Source organism: Mobula hypostoma, chromosome 19, assembly GCF_963921235.1.
Source record: "Mobula hypostoma chromosome 19, sMobHyp1.1, whole genome shotgun sequence".
NCBI lineage: Eukaryota > Metazoa > Chordata > Chondrichthyes > Myliobatiformes > Myliobatidae > Mobula > Mobula hypostoma.
The window spans coordinates 13306161-13330811 of NC_086115.1; the positions used below are offsets into that span (position 1 = coordinate 13306161).

At 44.2% G+C, this 24651-nt stretch overlaps 1 protein-coding gene across 1 annotated transcript; it reads right to left on the minus strand.

The window, feature by feature from the left end:
• Positions 1-23316: 23316 nt before the first annotated feature.
• avpi1 (arginine vasopressin induced 1) lies at positions 23317-24264 on the minus strand. The gene is made up of 2 exons (XM_063071123.1): positions 23870-24264; positions 23317-23678 (listed from the first exon to the last, which is right to left on the minus strand). The coding sequence occupies exons 1-2, from the start codon at positions 24190-24192 to the stop codon at positions 23558-23560; spliced, it is 444 nt and encodes a 147-aa protein (XP_062927193.1). The 5' UTR covers positions 24193-24264; the 3' UTR covers positions 23317-23557.
• Between the last annotated feature and the right edge of the window lie 387 nt (positions 24265-24651).

Genomic DNA, 24651 nt, shown 5'->3' on the forward strand with positions numbered 1-24651 from the left:
AGCCTCAGTTCATCACACAGCAGGGTAAATCACCACAAAGCTCACAAGCACGAGTGCTGAGCGGTTGGCGCAGTTTCACAGCCTCCGTGCCATGGAGAGGGAAGAGCAAACAGAATCGGCCCGATCCTCGCCTCTGGTTCCGACACCCTGCATCTTCGGCCTATCTGGGCCAGTGTTCAGATCGTCCAAACATGGGTTGTGCCCAGCACCAGGACCTGGAGCCCACCCCGGTGATCCACTCTGGGCCTGCCCGTAGCCGACCCTTCCAATTCAGCCCGGCACTCAGATGGATCCAGCCTTGCTCCCAGTTTAGGTGGACGGGCCCCGAAACTATTCCTCTCCGACTCCCCTCCAATTCGCTCACTCCAACTCCATCTCCGACTCCGAACCGAACATGCCCCGACCTCGCTTCAACCAGCCACTTTTCCTCAAGCAATACACGCTCTGACTTTGCATTGCAACTGCACACCTTGAGCCTCGAATCAGTCTTGCCTTCGCTTACACGGTGAATTCTTTCATATTACGATCACTGTTTCTTAAGGGTTCCTTTACCTTAAGCTCCCTAATCAAATATGGATCATTACGTTGCACCCCCTTCAGAACTGTTGTTCCCCTTGTAGGCTCAACCACGAGATGCTCTAGAAAGCCATCTCATAGTCATACTACAAACTCCCTCTCTTGGGATTAGCGCCAACCTGATTTTCCCAATCTACCCACATATTGAAATCTCCCATGACTGTCGTAACACTGTCCTTTTGACATGCCTTTTCTATCTCCCATTCTAATTTGCAGACCACATCCAAACTACTGTTCAGAGGCCTGTAAATATCTCCCATCAGCGTCTTTTTACCCTTGTAGTTTCTTAGCTCTGCCCACAAGGACTCTACATCATCCAATCCTATGTCACCTTTTTCTAAGGCTGCCCCAGCACCCCTCCCCCCTTACACGCCTATGCTTTCAACACAATGTGTATCTTTAGATGTTAAACTCCGAACTATGATTTTTTTTTCAGCCTCGGCTCAGAGATGCCCATAACATCATACGTGCCGATCTCTAACTGCACTAGAAGATCATATACCTTACTCCGTATAACACCTTCAGTCCTGCATTCATCAGCCTTTTTGATTTTGGCCCCCTTTTGCACTTTAACTCATCCCACTGACTGCAATTTTGCCGTAACATCTGCCTGTCCTGCCTAACAGTCTCACTACACAATGCATCTGGTTGTATACCAACTGCCCTATCCTCAGCCCAATCAGTCCGGTTCCCCCGTCCCCACACACAGCTCCTGAGAGTGGGAGTGGGGGTGGAGCTTGGCAAATTTAAGCATATTGGTAACTACTTAATAATAAATAATTTCTTTAAAGAAACTTTGATGTGATTATGTGGAAGTGTATAAATTCATCAAAATCAGCTCAATAATCTTTATTGGTTAAAATGTAAAAAAATTGTCTACATTGGAGTCTCAGTCTACAAGATTTACACTTTTTCTCTTGTAATTTGTTGCAAAATGTACTAATAAAATAAATTTTAAAAGCACAAGATGTTTGTATTTCCATTGTCTTTCACAGACCTGTGATGTCCCCAAATCATTTTAAAGCCAACTGGTACACAAAACATCTTCCATAAACATCAAAATGATAATGACTACATCATGTTGGTATTAAATTATGGCTTAAACTATTGGTAGAGCTCACTTGCTCTTCAAAATAATTATTATGTAGTTTTTACATGAACCCAAGAGGAAAATACTGGCATGATCTCAATTTACCATTTAATTCAAGTGAGCCACAGTACTTCTTTATTCCCTGGAGTGTAGAAGAATGAGGGGAGATTTGATAGAGGTATATAAAATTATGATGGGTATAGATAGAGTGAATGCAAGCAGGCTTCTTCCACTGAGGCAAGGGGAGAAAAAAACCAGAGGACATGGGTTAAGGGTGAGGGGGGAAAAGTTTAAAGGAAACATTAGGTGGGGCTTCTTCACACAGAGAGTGGTGGGAGTGTGGAATGAGCTGCCAGACGAGGTGGTAAATGTGGGTTCTTTTTTAACATTTAAGAATTGGACAGATACATGGATGGGAGTTGTGTGGAGGGATATGGTCCCTGTGCAGGTCAGTGGGACTAGGCAGAAAATGGTTCGGCACAGCCAAGAAGGTCCAAAAGGCCTACTTCTGTCCTGTGGTTTCTATGGTTTCTTCTGGCTACTCAAAATGAAGTCTCAGCCAATAGATATAATGTTCCTCCGCTTGATATCAATAGGAGACATTGAGTTGACTGACAGATTGTACATCAGAATTTTGATTCTATTCGAGGGACGTGGGCTTGAGAAGATGGTAGTGATCTGCCTTCTTGAACTGTTACGGTTTCTAAGGCGTGGGTACAGCCAAAGTCTTGTTAGGGAAGGCCTTCCAGGATTTTGACTCAGCGACAGTGAAGGAACAGCGACACACTTCCAAGTGTGGCTTGGAGAGCAACTTCCAGCAGGGCAACACACACAAAATGCTGGAGGAACTCAGCAGGCCAGGCGGCATCAATGGTAAAAAAGTGCAGTTGACGTTTCAGGCCTTCGCAGGACCCTTTCGGTTTCGGCTTGAAAGGTCAACTGCACTTTTTTTCCATTGATGCTGCCTGGCCTGCTGAGTTCCTCCAGCATTTTCTGTGTGTTGCTCAGATTTCCAGCATCTGCAGATTTTCTCCTGTTTGTAGCAGGCACTGGTGTTCCTCTGCACTTTCTGCCCTGTCCTTCTAGAGGCTGTGGGTTTGGAAGGAATCTAAGAATGAGACATCTTAGACTAAGTCTCAGAATCGGAGACACTTCATGTCACATGATAGGAAAACTTGAAAGCGGACAAGCTGGATACAAAGGGCTGCGTGTGCCTTCTTCTTAGGCAGTTTCTCAGATCGACTATCTTGCTTCCATTTGGGTTATTAGGGTCCTGAGCTAACTAATAAGCCCAAAGTGAGAATCTCAGACGCTTCTGCAGTGAGGGCAGGAGTTGATTGACAGGACAGGCCTGGTGGGTAGTTGGGAAGATAGTGCATTCCTTCCACTGCCAGCTCTCAAAGAATGAACTCAAAATCCTCAGGGCTATAGGGAATCCCCCCTCGGTTTGGTCAAACGCCGGAAATTCCCATGGTTCATGAGGTTGCTGCGTTTCTCAAAGAAGTTTAATATGTTCTTTTGTCTGTCTGGTGATCTCCTCCCATGACAAAGCTTGGGAAAGTGTATCAGTTTCAGGATTGCCGCAAGGTGAGCTGTCTAAAATAGAAGTTCAGTCCTGGGGTTATTGGCTTGGGAAAGGAGCCTGGTAAATTGGTAAATTAATAAACAGATTCTCAGATACCAGCATACAGTGAAAAACTTGACTTGTATACTGTCGATGCAGGTCAATGCATTACAAAGTAAATTGAGGGAATGCAAGGTGAAACGATAAGAAAATGCAGAGTAGGGTGTCACAGTTACAGTGAAAGAAAGGCGCAGGTAAATAGTAAGCTGCAAGGTCACAATGAGTTCGATTGTGAGGTTAGGAGTCCATCTTATCATTACCAGGGAAGCATTCAAAAGTCTTATCACAATGGCATAGGAGCTGTCTTTCAGGGTTTTGTACCTTGTGTCCGATGGGTGTGAGGAGAAAAGAGAATGTCTGGGGTTGGAGGAGTCTTTGATTACATTGACTGCTTTACTGAGGCTGCGACAGAGTTAATGGAACTTGAACTTGAAACTCTCACCCTTTTGGCCTTGACACTATTGATATAAAGCATGTGCACCACCTCCCTTCCTTTGGTCAATGACCAGCTGTTCTGCTTAGCTGACGTTAAGGAAAAGGTTGTTATCGTGACACCATGTCACTGGGCTGCCTATCTCCTTCCTGTACCCAGCATCGTTGTTTGAGACACAACCCTCTATGGTGGTATTATCTGCAAACTAGTAGAGGGAGTTGGAGCAGAACCTGGCCACACAGTCATGAGTATACAGAGAGTGGAATAGGGGCTGAAGACACAGCCTTGTGTGGTACCAGTGGTAACAAAAATCATAGCAGAGAGGCTGCGGCCTATCCTTAGTGATTGTGGTCTGTTGGTCAGGAAGTCAAGGATCCAACTGCAAGCGAGGTATTGAGTCCCAGGGGGTAGGAGTTGGGTCATAGCTCCTACCTATAGATTTAGACGATATTTCAGAGTCAGTATTGATGGTATCTTCCCAGTCCCAATTGTGAGCAAATTATATTGCACACCTCCCTTCGTACTGGTGACAACCAATCACGAACCTGAATGATAATTGTCTATCTGTCACACCTACTGAACCAATAAAGTGTAGATTAAAGTCCTCACATGCACCTTTATCTCCAAAACAAGTTGTAAACAGTGATCAAGGAGAAAAATCTGTTCTTTGTTCCCTGTGTTATTTAAATCTACATACATTTCTTATTATTTACAATCCACTTGATTTCTTTACATTTCCAGTGTATGCTTAAGATCAAAATCGCTGCTAATGTTCAACCCATACTTTCCTTGGTTTATTACGCTTAAGAATTTATAATCAATTCCATTATCTTCAGCCCTTTGTTGCTCTACCTATCATCACTCAGGCTTCGTTATCATCTCCACCCTTCCCACTTCCTGCCTGAATCCATCTTACCTATCAACCCACCTCACCTGGTTCCACCTATCACTGCCAGTCCCTGACTCACCACTTAATACCGATTATCGCCTCCTCTGCACTCCCAGTCCTCATGTAGGATCTCAATCCAAAATGTCACTAACCCCTCTGTCTCTAAAGATGCTTACTGAGTTCCTCCAGAAGTGTATTCTTTGCCCCAATTTCCAGCCTCTGCTCTTCACAGAAGGAGAAATAATTCATTCTGTTGTCTATGACCCACCTCTTCCCATGGTCCTATGAATTACATTCCCCTGTGTCTTTCCACTTCCCCTTCGAAAGCTCCATTTAACTACTCCTGTCACTCCACAAACAGTGAGTCGCAGATCACCAGCAGTCCTCATCGAGGAGTCAGCAGTGGAAAGGGTGGGTACCTTCAAGTTCCTGGGTGCCAAAATCTCAGAAGATCTATTCTGAGTTCAAAACATCGAAACAGTCATGAGTAAGACACACCAGTGGCCATACTTCACTAGGAATTTGAGGAATTTGTATGTCACCAAAGACACTAGCAAATTTCTACAAGTGTATCCTTCTCACAATTTCTCACAAGTGCGCATGCACCGGTCGTGCATGCAGCCTGGTACAGCCGTTCCGATCTATTCTTACTTTCTTCTTCTTACTTTTTAATTTACGTTATTTTTTGTATTTTTTTTTCTCACAGTAACACGTCGAAGCTGCACCCTCTCTAACATGCTGGTAGAGAGAGTTTTATTTGGGTTTTCTTTAGCGCTGGAAATGGTTACGTCCCGACAGGCGGGACAGAAGCAAGGTCGCATTGTGTATTTCACCGACCAGCAAAGACCGGCCGGCTTAGCGAACAGAGCGGTGGACACCCCTGCTGAAATCTGGAGGAAAGCACACAGAGGGGGATCACAAAGCCGAGGAAAGAGGACCGGGTCGAGAAGAGGAGTTCGGTGGGTAATACCGTTCCGCCTGACCGGAAGTGCACTGAGAACGGGTAAGCGTAAAGGAGTTGGGTGCTTACTGTTCTGGCTAACAACAGATGGTGCAATCCGGGGTATATTACGATCGAGGAACGTGTTTGCAGACTGGATAATGAACTTTTTACTGTTGGACTTCGGCCACATTCCACCGTGATACAACACTTGGCGGCACGGGAGGTCGTTCCTGTCTGTGGCCATCGAACGTGCAGCTCCTCCCGTGGAGGGTCAGACACCCTGAGCCAATAGACTGGTCCTGGACTTATTTTCCATCCGGCATAGTTTGCATTTGGTGTTTGATTGTTGGGGTTTTTTGTATCGCTATATTTACGCTCTATTCTTGGTTGGTGCGGCTGTAACGAAACCAAATTTCCCTTGGGATTAATAAAGTAATATCTATCTATCTTGATTGACTGCAACAAGAGCTGGTGCAGAGGGTCCGATGCACAGGATGACAAGAGGCTGCAGAGAGTTGTAGACAGCCAGCTCCATCACGGGCATAGCCCTCCCTACTATTGAGGACATCTTCACAAGACAGTGCCTCAAGAAGGTTGCATCCATCACCAATGACCCTCACTATCCGAGGCATGCCCTCTTCTCAATACTACCGTCAGCGAGGAGGTACCAGAGCCTGAAGACACACACTCAACATTTCAGGAAGAGTTTCTTCCCCTCCACCATCAGATTTCTGAACAGTCCATGAATCCACTTTGCTCCCTTTTCGCACTGTTTGTTTATTTATTTTTAATATATTTTTATTGTAACTTATTGTAACTTTTTATGTATTGTACTGCACTGCTTCTGCAAAACAACAAATTTCACAACATATGTCAGTGATAATAAGCCTGTTTCTGATTCTGATCTTAAACTCTTCCCCTCCCTCTTTTGACCTTTAAGTGTCTGGCCTTGCCATTCTATTGAAATCCCTTGTGATTTTCAAGCGCCTCTATTAAATCTCTCCTTAATCTACTCTGCTATACAAGTACTTCCTAACCCTTACTGAACAGATTATCTGCAAGCTGGAACAAAACCCTCAAGAACAAAATATTAAATGATAAGGAATACAGCTCTCACAAGATTCCAGTTAGTACTAGATTTGCACTGTTATGCTCATAAAACTCCCATAAATTTATTGTGTGGCTGTACATAGCCAGCAATACTTTGCCAGCTTGCCTTATCATCAGTGACTTTGCATCAGTCAGCTGGTTTACTGATAGAACTCAGCAAAGGTGTTTGCCAAAACTGCAGGCAAACATTTCAGGCACTGATATTAGACAATCCAACAGTGCATGCCGTGACTGCTAGCATACAAATCTCAGAGGTTTTTTATTATTTCTTTGCAGGTTGTGTACATTGAATGATGGGAGAGAAGATTTACAAGGATGTTGCCAGGACTTGGCCTGAGTTATAAGGAGAGGTTGAACAGGTTTGGACATCATTCCCTGGAGCGCAGGAGGAGGAGGGGAGATTCAATAGAGGTATACAAAATTAGGAGAAGTATAGATAGGGTAAGTGCAAACAGGCTTTTTCCACTAATGTTAGGTTAGACTAGAACTAGAGATCATAGGTTAAGGGTGAAAGGTGAAATATTTAAGGGGAACTTGAGAGGAAACTTCTTCACTCAGAAGGTGTCGCAAGTTCGATTGCAATATTTAGGAGAAGTTTGTATGAGGACATGGATGGGAGGGGGGTGGGTATGGAGGGCTATAGTCCAGGTGCAGGTCGATGCAATTAGGCAGAATAACAGTTCAATAAACTAGATGTGCTGTGGTTGTCCATGACTCTATGACCTTGCTGGCAACTCTGATGTTACTTGTCACCTTTAGTGACCTTTGGAAAGGTGAGTGCGTGGAACGCGCTGCCAGTGGTGGTGGTAGAGGCAGACAAATTAAGGACATTAAGGACTCTTATGTAGACAGGTGGATGATAGAAAACGGAAGGCTATGCAGGAGGGAAGGGTTAGATTGATCTCAGAGTAGGTTATAAGGTTGATACTACATTATGGGTCGAAGAGCCTGTACTGTGCTGCGGTGTTCAATGCTCAATTTTCAATGCAGCTAAACCTCTCCGAACACTTGCACATGCAAAGCAACTTCTTGGTAATCTTTTTCTTGCCCCATTCACCCCCGGGTAACTGACTGCCAGATATGCTATTCTTTTACGATTAAAGATACTGCAATCAGTTTATTGCCAGTTTCCCTGTGCGTCATTCACCTGGATTGTACAATGCAATGACATTGACAAAGCCGCCCTTTGTGAAGCAAAAACAACCTAGGACTTTGAAACGTTTTATGAAATAAGCAGAAAGTTCACTGGCTGAGTGAATTCAACCAATAAATTGATTTAACATATTATGGCATGAAAAGCTGTGTATTATTTATTGTTTAGAGAGTTTTAACTACCTTTTTGATTATATTGTGGTCTGGTATGACAATTCAAATACACAAGAATGTATGAAGTTATGGAGAGTAGAGGTCTCAGCCTCATACATCACGGGCACATTAGTCCCCACCATCAGTAGTATCTGCTACAGGGGATGCCTCACGAAGGCGTTAACTGGTCACAAACCTCCACCATCTGGGCCATGCCATCTTCTCACAACCACCATTGGGTAGGAGGTATAGAAGCCCGAAGACCCACACTAGTAGGTTCAAGAACAGCTACTTCCCTTCAACCATTTGGCTCTTCAACCACCAGGCAAAACCCTAAACACGACAGTTTAGCAACATTATGACCACTTTGATCAATTGGACTAAAATGGATTTTTTTTCATTCAGTTACAATTAGGTTCATACTTGTACAAATTGTACTCAATTTATGTTTTTTTTTGTGTGAATACTACTTATATGACAGCATGTGTCAGCGGTGCTGTTACAAGTTTTCATTGCACCTGTGCATGCATGTCTGCATGGATATGGCAATAAACTTGAACACAAGAGATAGTGTAGATGCTGGACATCCAGGGTAAAACACATAAAGTGCCGGAGGAACTCAGCAGATCTGGCAGCTTCCTGGTACATCTCCTCTGCACCCTCTCTAAAACTTCCACATCCTTCCTATAACGAGGCGACCAGAGCTGAACACAATACTTCAAGTATGGTCTAACCAGAGTTTAGCCTCATGGCTTTTGAATGCAATCCCCTGAATAATGAAGGTCAACACACCATACACCTTCTTAACAATTCTATTAGTTTGTGTAGCAACTGTGAGGGATCTATGCACATGGACCTCAAGATCCCTCCGTTCCTCCACACTGTTGAGAATCCTACCATTAACCTGTATTCTGCCTTCAAATTTGACCTTCCAAACTGAATCACTTCACACCTTTCTAGATTGAACTCCATCTGCCTGTCACAACCACAGATTTGGCATCGCAGTAGATAAGGCAATTGTGCTTGTGAATATGCATGTGTCAGCTAATTATTATGTCATTGTGATAATATTTAACTCCATACTTGTCGTTGTAGTGCTTGTCAAGACTTGGACACAGCAACGCTTCACAGCCTGCTTGCATTCCACCTTGCCTGAGAAATTAGACTGTTGAGTCAACTGACCAGCAGTATTCGTTTTTATTCTTAGTTTTTTTTTTCATCTGCAGTGTAGACTTTGTTTTCCATTTGAGAGTTTTAGTTAATGGCCCTGTTTGTCCAAGTGTTTACTGTTTTCTTTTCCCTTTAACACTCTTTGCATTGAAGTCTGTGGACTATTGACCTACTTCAGAGTCTTTCACTCCAGACTTGGTCCATATCCACACCGGGTGCCACTGCCACTTCTCAGCCCTGCCCTATGTCCTGGCAATGCCCTGCTGCAACCTACAACAATCCTCAACACTATTCTCAAAATACTTTCAAGGACATTTGGACGGGTATGTGAATAGGGAAGATTTGGAGGGATATAGACTAAATACAGGCAAATGGAACTAGCTCAGGCAGGAAATGTGGTCGGTATGGATAAATTGGACCAAAGGTCTTGTTTCCATGCTGGGAATCTTTATGGCCCAAGACTTAACTAGACCAACTCAGCCAGGGGTATTGGTACAGGCAGATACTTTAGGGACACCCAAGAGACTTTTAGATGAGCATATGATTGACAGAAAAATAGAGGGTTATGTGGGAGGGAAAGGTTAAATTGATCTTGGAGTAGATTAAAAGGTTTGCACCACATTATGGATCAAAGGGCCTGTACTGTGGTGTACTGCTCTATGAACTATGATTCCGAGTTTGTAACTCACTTCCAGATATCTGTTGTTCTACAGTAATATATAAACACTCTGTATCATATCCCAGCCTGAATCACTCCCAAATATCTATTATTCTACATATAAGTGCCCCAAACCCTTGATTAGGGTTACATTCTTTAATTCTCATTTGGATATATAACCTCTGGATTAGATTTCACATTCTTCCCCCCCCACCCACTGTGGGTCAGTCCTGGGTGTACTTCTAAACGTAAACCCCTGGAACATCTAAGTTTCATCACCTAAGCTACAGTGAAAGGTTGAACAAGTTGGGTCTTTATTCTTTGGAACGTAGAAGGTTGAGGGGGGACTTGATAGAGGTGTTTAAAATTATGAGGGGGATAGATAGAGTTGACGTGGATAGGCTTTTTCCATTGAGAGTGGGGGAGATTCAAACAAGAGGACATGAGTTGAGAGTTAAAGGGCAAAAGTTTAGGGGTAACATGAGGGGGAACTTCTTTACTCAGAGAGTGGTAGCTGTGTGGAACAAGCTTCCAGCAGAAGTGGTTGAGGCAGGTTCGATGTTGTCGTTTAAAGTTAAATTGGACAGCTATATGGACAGGAAAGGAATGGAGGGTTATAGGCTGAGTGCAGATCAGTGGGACTCGGTGAGAGTAAGAGTTGGGCATGGACTAGAAGGGCCGAGATGGCCTGTTTCCGTGCTGTAATTGTTATATGGTTATCTAGATTAAATTCCAGAGTATCTGTTATTCTACAGTATATTTAAACCACCCTTATCCCTTGGTTAGATACCTACTAATCATATCTGTTCAATGACATGGCAGCGTAGGAGCTGGTATGATGCTTTACAGCACCAGTAATCAGGGCTCAATTCCACTGCTGTCTGTAAGGAGCTTGTATGTTCTCCCCAAGATCTTAGAGGGTTCCTCCCACATTCCAAAAGTTTAGGGTTAACTGTAGACATGCTATGTTGATGCTGAAGGCATGGTGACATTTGTGACATATTCAAACTGTGTTGGTCATTGATGCAAACGATGTGCTTCACTATACGTTTTGATGTCTTGATGTGACCGATAAAGCTAATCTTTAAAAAAAAAGCTAATCTCTCATCTTTGAAACTGCAGATGTTGGAAATGTAAATTTAAAACAGAAGATGTTGAAAATCTTCAGCAGACCTGCGGAAAGAAAAACTTGCCAACCTGCACGTTTTTGGGATCGGGGTGGAAACTGGAGCCCTCAGGGGAAAACCTTGCAGTCACAGAGAGCGCGTGCAAACTCCACGCAGGCAGACTAAAACCATGCGATGACAGAGGGAGTGTGCAAACCCCAGAGAATATGTGCAAATTTCGCATGGGCGGATTGAACACCTGTCAATTGTGCTGTGAAATGGTGGCTCTTACAGATGTACCGAAATGTTCCTGGCAGAATACATACAGATCAGACGCTAAAACAAGAATGTTATTACCATGGAGACAAAAGAGATGGAGGATGCTGGAATCTGGAGCAACAACCAACCTGCTGGAGGAACTCAGTAGGTCAAGCAGCATCTGTGGTGGAAAATGGACAGTCAATATTTTCGCGAACATGAGGAAATCTGCAGATGCTGGGAATGCAAGCAACACACACAAAAAAATGCTGGTGAACGCAGCAGGCCAGGCAGTATCTGCAGGAAGAGGTACAGTCGATGTTTCGGGCCGAGACCCTTTGTCAGGACTAACTGAAAGAAGAGGTAGTGAGAGATTTGACCAGCTGAACCCCTGATAATGACCTGCTGCCAGATTTTGACTGGAAATGTTGACAATTTCTTTACCCCACCACCGATGCCGATCAGCCACTGAGTTCCTTCAGGACATTGGCTGCTACGTGTTGTTCCCATAACTCTAACAGAGTTTTGTTTGATGCTGATCAGGGTTTGAAGCAGGAATTGCTTGCTGGGTTCATAACTTCCTCCCCGGGCTTTCCCACATCTTCGTTTGTTAACTCATCTATGTTTATGTGACTTCGCCCATTTGTTTGTGGATACGCAGCAATCTTTGGACTGCTGCGATGAGTCACTGTCTTCATTTCCCTTCATCTGAGACCTGAGATTCAGGAACGGGAAAAACCTATGGAAATATTGACTCTGGGAAGGACTGAGTAACCGTGAGCCCTCTTTCTGCGTCAAGGGCTGCAGAAAGTGCAATTGTCTAAAGAAGAATGAGCGATATCTAAAGCAGATGTGGTTTTGTTCGTAATGATGGCCTTTAGTACAGTTTGTTTTAATATAGTTAATCATCTCTCCCTTCCCTAACATGACATTTGACGGGGAGCTTAAAGCAGCAAATCAGGCCTGTAATCATTTTAAAAGAAGTTTTTTTCTGTTTTTCAACAGGATCACAGCTGATCGTCCCCCTCAATGCTGTCGGATGTGGGTAGATCCGCCGCCTCACAGCACCAGAGGCCTGGGTTCAACCCTGACCACCGGTACCGTCTGTGTGGAGTTTGCATGGTCTCCCCACTACCATGCGGGTTTCCTCTGTGCTCTGGTTTCCTCCAACGTCTTAAAGTATGCAGGTTACATAGCCACTGTAAGTTGTGCCTCATGTGTAGGCGAGCTGTAGGATTGTGGGGAGCGGATGGGAATGTGGCAGCTGGGGTGGAGGGGGAATAAAATTACAGTGTTGGACTCATGTAAGTGAATGTGGATTTGGTGGGCCAAAGAGCCTTTTCGTGCTGTATCTCTCCACGACACAGTAACCATTTCATGTCCCGTTTTTTATCTATCTATCTACCGGCTGGAGGCGTAGTGGCATCAGCGCTGGACTTCGGGGCGAGAGGTGCCGAGTTCGAATCTGGCCGGCTCCCTTGCACGCTCTCCATCCGTGCCTGGGTTGAGTGTCGAGCTAACAACTAGACGTCGTAAAAATAAAACCTAGAGAGGGATGGGCTCCGCCGGGTTTCAGATGCCCAAGACGCGCCATACGATGAGTATACCAAAAAGATCGGTGCAAGAAGCTTGTCATGATGACACCCCTGTGACTCCACCAGGAGTTAAGGGCAGGCGCGCGCACACACACACACACTATTTAGATATACAGCATTGGTAACAGGCCCTTCCAGCCCAACAAGTCCAATTACACCCATGTGACCAATTTAACCTACTAGTTCAAGGTTCAAAGGTAAATCCATGATTAAAGTACATATATGTCACCTTATACAACCCTGGGATTCATTTTCTTGCGAGCGTACTCAGTAAGTCCAACAACCAATCAATTTAAGAGAAGTTTGGGCAATGGAGAGATATGGTCCAGCTGTGGGTTGATGGGACTAGGCAGAATAACATTTTGGCAAGGCCTCGGCTCTGCGCGCTCCTGATGATGGGGGAGTGCAGGTGCCAGGCGTGACACAGTCCTGCAGAGGTACGGAACCGCAAGGGCGAAAGGTAGTTATTGACGACAGGGTCACTGGACCTCGTTCCCTCTGCCCCTACATTACTCTAACTCTGGAGCCCTCTGACTAAACAGTATAGTAGTAATTCAGCAAGGTCATCAGTCAATAACACTATCTCTTTCTTCACTGTCCTGGGTGTCCCCAACGTTCTCCATTGCCATGCCAGTTTCCATTTTGGTACACACCAACAGTGTTCATGTCGTGACACACAGAGCCTCTCTGACTGACATTTCATCATTCACCATGGTGCCTGCCAGTGGAAGTGTGCGTGACTTTGTTGAGTTGACACAAAGAGACTATTACCAGTGTTTCTATTTACTTATTTAGATGTACAGCTTTGTAACAGTCCCTTCTAACCCAAAGAGCCTGCACCACCCATTACACCCTTGAGACCAATAAATGTACCAACCTGTACAGCTTTGGAATAAGACCATAAGATGTAGGAGCAGAATTAGGCCACTTCATCATGGCTGATCCATTTTCCCTCTCAGCCCCAATCTCCTACCTGCTCCCCATATCCCTTCATGCTCAGACGACCTCTGCCTTAAGCATACCCAATGACTGTCTTCCACAGCCAATTGTGGCAACAAATTCAACTGATTCACCACTCTCTGGCTAAAGAAATTTCTCCTTATCTCCATTCTGAAAAGAAGCCCCTCTAGTCTAAGCTGCGTCCTCTAGTCTTAGACTCCCCCAGATCAGGAAACATTCACTCTGTTGAGGCTAATCCACATTCACCCCTTATTCTTCTGAATTCCAGTGAGTACATGCCCAGAGTCATCAAATGCTCTTCATACGACAAGCCTTTCAATCCCAGAATAATTTTCATGAACCTCCTTTGAACCCGCTTCTATGTCATCATATCTTTTCTTAGATAAGAGGCCCAAAACTGCTCATAATACTCCAAGTGAGGCCTCACCAATGCTTTATAAAGCCTCAACATTACATCCTTGCTTTTATATTCTAGTCCATCTTAAATGAATGCTAACATTGCATTTGTCTTCCTCACCACAGACTCAACCTGAAAGTTAACCTTCAGAGAACTCTGTACAAGGACTCCAAAGTGCCTTTGCATCTCAGATCTTTTGAATTTTCTCTCCATTTAGAAAATAGTCTACCCTTTTATTTCTTCTACCAGTGTGTGACCATACACTTTCTGACTCTGTATTCTATTTGTCATTACTTTGCCAATTCTCCAAATCTGTTTAAGTCCTTCTGTATCCTCTCTACTTCCTCAAAACTGCCTAATCCTCCATCTATCTTCATAGCATCTGCAAACTTTGCCGCAAAACCATCAATTCAATCATCCAAGTCATTAACATATAGAACGTAAGAAGAAGCGGTCTCAACAAAGACCCCTCTGGAACAGCACTAGTCACTAGAAGCTAACCAGAAAAAGCCCCCTTTATTCCCAGTTCTTGCCTCCTGCCAATCAGCTACTGTTTTATCCATGCTAGTATCTTCCCTGTAATATCACGGGCTCTTAACTTGTTAAAGGCCTTTGGAAAATTCAAGTACACAATATTCACCAATTCTCCTTTGCCTTTCCTGTCTGTTATTTCTTCAAAGAATTCCAACTGATTTGTCAGGCAAGATTTTCCCTTAAGGAAACCATGCGGACTGTGTCCTATTTTACATGTGCCTCCAAGTACCCTGAAATCACATCCTTAACAATTGACTCCAGCATCTTCCCAGCCACTGAGGTCAGACTAACTAGCCTATACTTTCCTTTCTTGTACCTTTCTCCCTTCTCAACAAATGGAATGACATTTGCAATTTTCCATTCCTGCAGAACTATGCCAGAATCAATTTATTCTTGAAAAATCATTACTAATGCCTCCATAATATCTTCAGTCACCTCTTTCAGAACCCCGGGGTTTACACCATCTGGTCCAGGTGTCTTACCTACCTTCAGACCTTTCAGTTTCCCAAGAACCTTCTCCCTAGTATTTGCAAGTTCACACACTTCTGCCTCATGATGCCCCCAAACTACCGGCATGTTGCTATTGCCTTCCACAGTGAAGACTGATGCAAAATACTTATTCAGTTTGTCCACCATTTCCTTCTCCCCCATTACTACCTCTCCAGCATCATTTTTCACTCTCACCTCTCCTTTACAGTTTACGTATCTAAAGAATTTAAAGAATCTAAAGAATCTTGATGCACTATCAATTACTCCAAAAGACTGGAAGTAGAGTAAATACTGAAAGGCTTTTATTAACAGTAAAATGGACCCACATATGTCTGTCCTGGACTGTGGGAGGAGCAGTCAGCAGAGGGGCGTGTCTAGACAGGTAACCCAGTTACAACCTATATACATGGTTTACCACACTTCTTTAATATTATTGGCCAGCCTACTTTTGTATTCCATCTTTTCCTTCTTAATGACTTTCTTAGTTGCCTTCTGTTGGTTTTTAAAGGCTTCCAAATGCTCTAACTTACCACTAATTTTTGCTCTATTATATGTAGGTATTCTAGAAATTCTCCCTCTTGGGATCCCGCTGCAATCTAATTTTCCCAATCTACCTGCATTTTGAAATCCCCCAATGACTATTGTAATATTGCCCTTTTGGCATATATTTTCTACCTCCCACCGTAATTTGTAGACTGCATGCTTATTACTGTTTAGGGGTCTTATATAACTCCCATCAGAGTACTTTTACCCTTGCAGTTCCTTAGCTCTAAAAAAACAGCATCCGTTAATCTTGCAAGACCATGGATCTGCGCCTGGAAAGTCTTCACTCTCCAGGGCGCAGGCCTGGGCAAGGTTGTATGGAAGACCGGCAGTTGTCCATGCTGCAAGTCTCCCCTCTCCACGACACCGATGTTGTCCAAGGGAAGGGCATTAGGACCCATACAGCTTGGCACCAGTATCACTGCAGAGCAATGTGTGGTTAAGTGCCTTGCTCAAGGACACAACACGCTGCTTCGGCTGGGGCTCGAACTCATGATCTTCAGGTTGCTAGTCCAATGCCTTAACCACTTGGCCACGTGCCCACACTATTATATGTAGGCATTCCTTAGCTCTACCCACAACGATTCAACACCTTCTGACCCTGGGAGTGGAGTGATGACAGTGGGAATGTACAGACTCCTTGCAGACAGCAGTAGAATTGCACCCAGATCGCTGATGCTGTAATAGTGTTATACTGTCCCCTACTGTGTTGCCCCAGGTTCATAGGAAGAACATACAAACTCCTTACAGATAGCCGCAGAATTGAACCTGCGCTGCTGGTGCTGGAAAAGCATTACAATAAATTGAATTGACTTTATTTCTTACATCCTTCACGTACATGAGGAGTAAAAATCTTTATGTTACGTCTCCATCAAAATGTGCCATGTGCAATCATGGTAATTTATAATAAATAGAACAGTCAATGTAATATAGAGTATACTCAAATCAGCATGAGTTCATCAGTCTGATGGCCTGGTGGAAGAAGCTGTCCTGGAGCCCGTTGGTCCTGACTTTTCTGCTGCGGTACCGTTTCCCAGATGGTAGCAGCTGGAATAAGTTGTGGTTGGGGTGACTTGGGTCCCCATTGATCCTACGGGCCCTTTTTACATACCTGTCCTTGTAAATGTCCTGAATAGTGGGAAGTTCACAACTACAGATGTGCTGGGCTGTCCGCACCACTTTCTGCAGAGTCCTGTGATTAAGGAGGTACAGTTCCCATACCAGGCAGTGATGCAGCCAGTCAGGATGCTCTCAATTGTGCCCCTGTAGAAAGTTTTTAGGATTTAGGAGCCCATACCAAGCTTCTTCAACCATCTGAGGTGAAAGAGGCGCTGTTGTTCCTTTTTCACCATACAGTTGGCGTGTACAGACCACGTGAGGTCCTTGATGATGTAGGTGCTGAGGAACCTGAAGCTGTTCACCCTCTCAAGCCCAGATCCACTGATGTCAATAGGGGTTAGCCCATCTCCATTCCTCCTGTAATCCACAATCAGCTCCTTTGTTTTTGCGACATTGAGGGAGAGGTTGTTTTCTTGACACCACTGTGTCAGAGAGGTGACTTCTTCCCTGTAGTCCACCTCGTTATTGTTTGAGATAGGGCCAATCAATGCAGTGTCATCGACAAATTTAATTAGCAGATTGGAGCTGTGGGTGGCGAGACAGTCATGGGCTTACAGGGAGTAAAGGAGGGGACTCAGTACGCAGCCCTGAGGGGCTCCTGTATTGAGAGTCAGAGGGTGGGAGGTGAGGGAGCCCACTCTTGCAACCTGCTGGCATCCTGACAGGAAGTCCAGGATCCAGCTGCACAAGGAAGGGTCAAGGCCGAGGTTGCTAAGCTTCTTGTCGAGCCTGGATGGAACTATGGTGTTGAATGCTGAACTGCAGTCCAAGCACAGCATTCTCACATTCTCCAGATGTGTAAGGACGGTACGTAGAGCAGTGGCTATTGCGTCATCTGTCGATTGGTTGTGTCGGTAGGCTCCAGTTTGTGTGGTAGCATGCTGCAGATGTAATCCTTGACCAGCCTCTCAAAGCATTATGCAGTGCTCTATGCAGACCACCGTGCAGTCCTCATTTTCCCAGTCCCTACCCACTCCATTTTGCCTGTGTCCCCTGAGTTAACTCCTGCCGTATGTGGTTTTATTTCTCTTGAAGGTGTGTGAGTGTTTTATCTGTGTCTGCTAATCCTAAACTTGTTATTTTAGTTCAAACCAGTTGATAACTTCAATCTTATCTTTCTGCTTTATTAATTTCAATGGGAAGTAAAGAAGTTCCTTTCACCGGGTAAATCTGGACTGTTTTAATTAATTTGTGGTTATTGCTTGCGTACAAGAAAAAAGCCATTCAGTCTCACTGGGTTCATATTGTTTCCTAGTAGAACAATCCCTTTGGACCCATTCCCCCTCCTATTGCCCTGTATCTTTGCAGCTTATTCTCTCTGACTTGTCAACTCTCCATTGATTATCACATATATATCTCTTTCCTCCTGAATGATGCAGTTCTTCCCACACACCCGTCCCAGCTCCCAGATATTGTACTTCTATCACCTCCACCACCCACTCCATCTCCCCTTCACGCACATGCTCCTCCCATGGAGTCCCCTCTCCCTACTGTTCCCATCTCCCTCACTTAATTCCATGCTCCACATTCCACTCCCATCGGATTCCACCATCGGCAGCCTTTTGCCACCTCCACACATCACCTCCCAGCCTCTGTCACCACACTACACTCCCTTCCTCCATCTGCCCATTGCTCCTCCTCTCCTATCACCTGCCAGCTCTTGCTCACCCTTGCACCTCAGCTTCTGCTCTTCAGGAAGGCAGCATCCATCAGTAAGGACCCTCACCTTCCTGACCATGCCCTCTTCTCTTTGCTCCCATCAGCCAGGAGGTACAGGAGTTTGAAGATCCATACTCAACATTTTAGGACCACTGAGGACAGTGAGCTGTTAACTGTACACTTGTGCCGTGCTTTATTACATATATTTTGAATTATATTCTATTAAGTTATTTATAGCATAATATTTTGGTTTATGTGCTGTGTGTTATACGTTGTGTGGGTGCACTGTGGTCCGAAGGAAGGTTGTTTTATTTGTTTGTATATATGTACAAGTAGATGACAATAAACTTGAACTTGACCAATCTTGTTCCCTTCTTGCACTACTTAGTATATATTTTAAGTATTTCTTATTGTAATTTATTGTGATTTTTAATGGATTACACTCTACTTCAAATTTCATGACATATGATAATAAACTTGATTTTGATTCTTTCAGTCTAGATGAAGGATCTTGACCCAAAACATCAGCTATCCATTTCCTTCCACAGATGCTGCCTTATCTACTGAGTTCTTCCAGGTTTTTGAATTTTGCTTCAGTCTACCATCGGCAGTTTCTTGTGTCTCTCCTTTGATTGTTTCGCCATTAACACACACGAGGGGTGCAGTGGCAAAATAGTCTACTGGTGCCTCCTTGGGATGTGAGAGGAAACCAGAGTGGCCAGGGAAAGCTCGCAAGGTCATAAGGAGGATGCATAGACAACACCAGTAGTTAGAGTTGCACCTGAATAATTGGGCAGCGAGGAAAGACCATTACCCATGAGACCGCTACCCACTGTGTTGGTTGTAGATATAGGGCAAGTGTAATGAAAATTAAAGTACCATTCAAGAGGGTTTAAGTTATAGGGGGAGGTTGACAAGGATAGATCTTTATTTAGAAAGAATATGCTGGCATTCACAAGTATGATCCCAGGAATGCAAGTGTTAACATATGAGGAGTGTTTGATGGCTCTGGGCTCGTACTCACTGGAATTCAGAAGGATGAGGGGGGAATCTCATTGAAACCAATTGACTGTTGAAAAGCCAAGATAAAGTGAATGTGGAGAGGATGTTTCCTAAAGTGAGGGATTCTAGGACCAGAGCACACAACCTCAGAATAGAAGGACATATCTTAAGAACAAAAATGAGGAGGAATTTCTTCAGCCAGAGGGTGGTGGATCTGTGGAATTCATTGCTACAGATGGCTGTGGAGCCAAGTCATGGAGTATATTTAAAGGGGAGGTTGATAGGTTCTAAGGGCATCAAAGGTAACGGGGAGAAGTCAAGAGAATGGAGCTGAGAGAGATAGTAAATCAGCCATGACTGAATGACAGAGCAGACTCGATGGGCTGAATGACCTAATTCTGCTCCTATGTCTTATGGTCTCATAGCTCCCCCCATTCTAAAGGATGAAGGTTCTCTCAATAAATATGCCTCAATTTATTCCTCAATCCAGTTTGAAGAGATTAGGTTGAATAAGTTGAATTCACAATTGGGCTGAATAGCCTACTTCTGCTCCCATGTCTTATGGTCTAATTAGGACTAACTGAGCAGACAACATGGTTGGCAGGGATTGGTTGGGTCAAAGGGCTTGTGTCCATGTTGTATTAGTCTATGACTCTAAGGTAATATTACTGGGAGATTCCTTTTAGTTAAGAGTATAATGAGATATGTAGAAATAGTAGTTAGTGATTGATGGGTGTTGATATGATAACTCAGATATTTAGTTATTTATTTGGGGAGACAGCACAGTAACTAATCCTTCCGGCCCAATGATCCCACGCTACCCAATTACACCCATGTGGCCAATTAACCTACTAACATATACGTCTTTGGACTGTGGGAGGTAACTAGAGCACCTGGAAGAAACCCAATGTTCAAACTCCTTATAAACAGTGGTGGGAATCGAACCCAGGTCACTGGCATTGTAACAGCACTTCACTAACTGCTATGTCAGAGCTCTGGACTAATTATCTGGTGCTGAGTTCAAACCACCTGGGCATTTCATGGGGATCATGCAATGACATAAGCTGAACTGGATAATCGACAGGCTGTTCATTCATTTAGACATTCATGAACCTGAAGAGAGTGAGACCTTCCGGAAGATACAACTAGTTGACGTTGTGTTTGAGTGTAGTGCTCCCTCAAGGGGTGGTGAGGCAGAGATTAAAGAATATCCAGACAAGCACTTGAAATAGAAGGCAATGGGGCAAGTTCTGGTAAACAGGATTAGTATAGGGGGCAATACATGATTGCTAGCATACATATGATGGGCCAAAGGGCTTCTTACTGTGCTGCATGATTCCGTGGCTCAAAGCAACATGATAGGTCTCTCAACCCTTTCAAAGTTCGAAGTAAATTTATTATCACAATGCATACATAGGTATGGCATGATATTTCGTTGCCACAGGTGGCTGTGGAGGTTGGGTCATTGGGTGGATTTAAAGCAGAGGTTGATAAGTTCTTCATTAGTCAGGGCGTGAAAGTTTATGGAAAGAAGGCAGGAGAATCAAGTTGAGAGGAAAATGGATCAGATGATGAAATAGCAGAGCAGACTCGATGGGCCAAATGGCCTAATTCTGCTCCTGCGTCTTATGGACTAGTCAATGAAAAGGTACATTTAAAAAGTAAATAAATAATACTGAGAACATGGGTTGTACTGTCCTTGAAAGTGAGTCCTTTGGTTGTGGAATCATTTCAGAGTTCAGGTGAGTGTAGTTACTCATGGTTCAGGAACCCGATGGTTGAAAGGTAATAACTATCTCTGAACCGGTGGTGCAGGACTTGTACCTCTTTCCCAATGGCAACAAGAAGAATAGAGCACTGCCTGGATGGCGGGGGTCCTTGATGATAGATGCTGGTTTCTTTTGGCAGTGCTCCCTATCGATGTGTTCAATGGCGGGGAGGGCTTTCCCCGTGATGGACTGGGCTGTATCCACTACTTTTTGTAGGTTTTTCCGTTCTTGGGCCTCTACAGACATTTGTCAAAGTTTCAGATGACATGCGGAATCTACACAAACTTCTCAGAAAGTAGGGGAGCTGTGGCTGTCAAGCTAGTTCCAGGACTGATATTCTGATATGATAACAATCATATGTGTCAGTAAATGAATAAAAGTTTATTATCAGCCCAGAGCCCATCCCTGAGTGATACTCAGTGAAATGGTTTTCCAGTATCTCTAGACAGCAAATAAGAGTCATGAGGGATATACAGAGGGGTGAATAAGTTTTGCCTTTTTCTCAGGGTTGGGGAATACAGAACTAGAAGGCATAGGATTAAAGTGAAAGAGGAGATTTAGTAAGAACTTGGGCAACTTTTACACGAGTGTGATATGTATGCAGAATGTATGTAGGAGGTGTTTGAAGCACATCTCTTAACATTTAAAAGGTACTCAGGCAGGTACACAGATAGGAAAGATTTTGAGGGATATGGGCAAAAGAGAATTATCATGACATACTGTACATTGTGAAATTTGTTTTGCAGCAGTACAGTGCAGGACAGTAAAAAACATTACAGTAAGAAATGGATAAAAATGAGCAGTGTAAAAAGAGCAAAGCAGCGAGGTAGTGTTCATGGACCATTCAGATGGGAAGGTGCTGTCCTCAAGCTGTTGAGTGTGGGTCTTTAGATTACTGTACTTCCTTCCAGATGGTAATTATGAGAAGAGGGCATGTTGTGGGTGATAGGGGTCCTTAATAGGATTAGTTTAGATAGTTGGTTGCTGTGTATTAGTTGGGACGAAGGGGCTGTTTCTTTACTGTACAACTCTAAGTACAGTAACTAGTGGAACAGGCTCGTTAAGGAAGCATCTAAGGCAGTTAGTGCCACAGTGATTTGTGACCGCTCCCCCCACCCCCACCCAGAATTGGACGGGTGCATGGATAGAAAAGATTTAGAGCAGGGGTTTCTAACTGTTTTTATGCTGTGGACCAATACAACAAGCCATCCATGGGACACAGGGTAAACAGGACTAGCTGATATGGGAATCTTGGTTGGTCTGGACCAGTTAGTTTGAACTCCATGCCATCACCCACCTCATCAACTATGAAGTGTCCGCAGCATTACTTTTAAATGTACTTTATGCTAAGTGCCAATCTTCTGGTATATATATTTATTTGTGGTAATATTGAGTTGTGTGCGAGTTTTATGTACTGTGTTGTGCACCTTGGTCCTGACAAGTGTTTCATTGGCCATTATATAGGGTCAAATAATAAACTTGAACTTGAAGGCAACAAACACGAAATGCAGGGGGAACTCAGCAGGCCAGGCAGCATCTACAGAAAAGAGTAAACAGTTGACGTTTAGGGCTGACACCCTTATCAGATGTCACCTGTTAACTCTTTTCCATAGATGCTACCTGGCCTGCTGAGTTCCTCCAGCATTTTGTGCACTTCACGTTTCCAGCATTTGCAGGATTCCTCTGTTGCCTGTTGAACTTGAGGGGTCTGTTCCTATGCTGCTATATACCATTCAGTCCATCATGTGCATGCTAGCCCCCTAGTAGAGTTACTTCACTGGCTCGCCACTGCTCTGCACATTGCCCTGAGTCTCCATTCCCGTGTTTCTAGTTTTTGGACAGATAGACCAAGCCCCCAGTGGATGAGCAATGATGCTGGAACTTTTCTCTTCAAACCGGATACTTAAGTAAATAAGCATCAGAGTTAAATTTAAAGTTTATTTATAATCTACCCCCAAGACCCAAGCTTGGAAGACTAAAGTGTGGTGAATATTAAAGGCCGTATTACAAAATAAACAGGTGCACGTTCAATGAAAATGATGAATATAGATTTCACCCTGGCTTACCCAAAAAGAAATGCACAATGGTTTTTAATAATGACACAAATTTATTGAAACGCAGGACATTTTTCTCTATAAAACGGAATGATTCAAAAAGACAGTTTTAGTGTTCGGAATTTTAAATAAAAATTAAAGCAATATGGACAACAGTTTCCCAGCGGAAACGAAATATTAATACAGTAAGTTCATTTTCCCCCAATAGTTCGCAATTATTGCAACGTGGTTTTCGTAGAGTTGATGCAGCAGTTCGCAGTGACAGTCCCCGATTTTACAGCAGGTTCCTGAGCGACCTCTTTGTGATTAATCGCTTTCGCTTAATCTTGCTTCTCTGCGACCGCTCCACGACGCCGTTGGGTTCGTATTCACAACCCCAATCTCCATCCCTGATGCTGGGGAACATGACGAGAATTTTATACACACGCACACATTAAAAACTGCAAGTGAGAAACTGCGTAAAGCAAGTAAGAGCTTCAAAGCGATGCATATGCGTTGGGGAAAATTTGAGGTAGAGGTTTTCTTAAAATTATACAAAAGCAAAGGTTTTCCAGTTTTTTTGCTTGGTAAAAGTGCAAATAATTACCGCAGTTTGTTAAAGGCTTTCACCCAAATCAGTCCCAAGAACTCTGCGCCAGTTTTATTGTGCTGGAAAAAGAGCTGGGTCTTCTTCGATTTCAGCTCCATCAGAGCCTGGGTAAAGTCCTGGTCCCCGTGCTTTTCTCTCTCCCAGATGATCCTGGCTCTCTCCTCGGCGTTCTCGTCGCCGCTTTTCCTGAACAGCGCTTGCATCTGTCCCAGATTCACGCCTTGGAAGATGTTGGCCGATGCCTTCTTCCTGGTTTTGCGCTCCCACCTGCTTCCAAACCATGCCGGGCAGACGGGGCACGGAGCAGGGTAGGGCTCCATTCTGCAAGCGTCCAGCGCTAGCCAACGGCCTCCGGATCTCGATGCTCTGCTCCGTTCCAAACCGCTCGCAACCGGTTGCAGCTTTTATTTGGATCCCGGAGGCGGGCTGCCGTCGCTCAGAATGATTGACATGCCAGAGCACCCTTTCCCGTGCGGGCTGCGGGGAGCGAAGAAACAGCTCGCCAATCCCGTGCCGGGAACTTAGGTCACGCCTTTATGATTGACAGCAGCAGGAAGCCAATCGGAGTCTCGAGAAGCCCGTCAATCAACCTGCTGCGGGGGAAGTGCATGATGTAACCTGGTAATTCTGGCGCACACAGGTTGGGGAAGCCGTTCTGGTTTGAGCTGGTTACAGTCGGTGTGTAGTTGTTCGCTCGGGATTGTGAAAAAAAATAGCTCCCAAGGCGTTGTAAACAATGTTGACTTTAGGGGTGGCTATGGTTGACAGGATTTGCAATG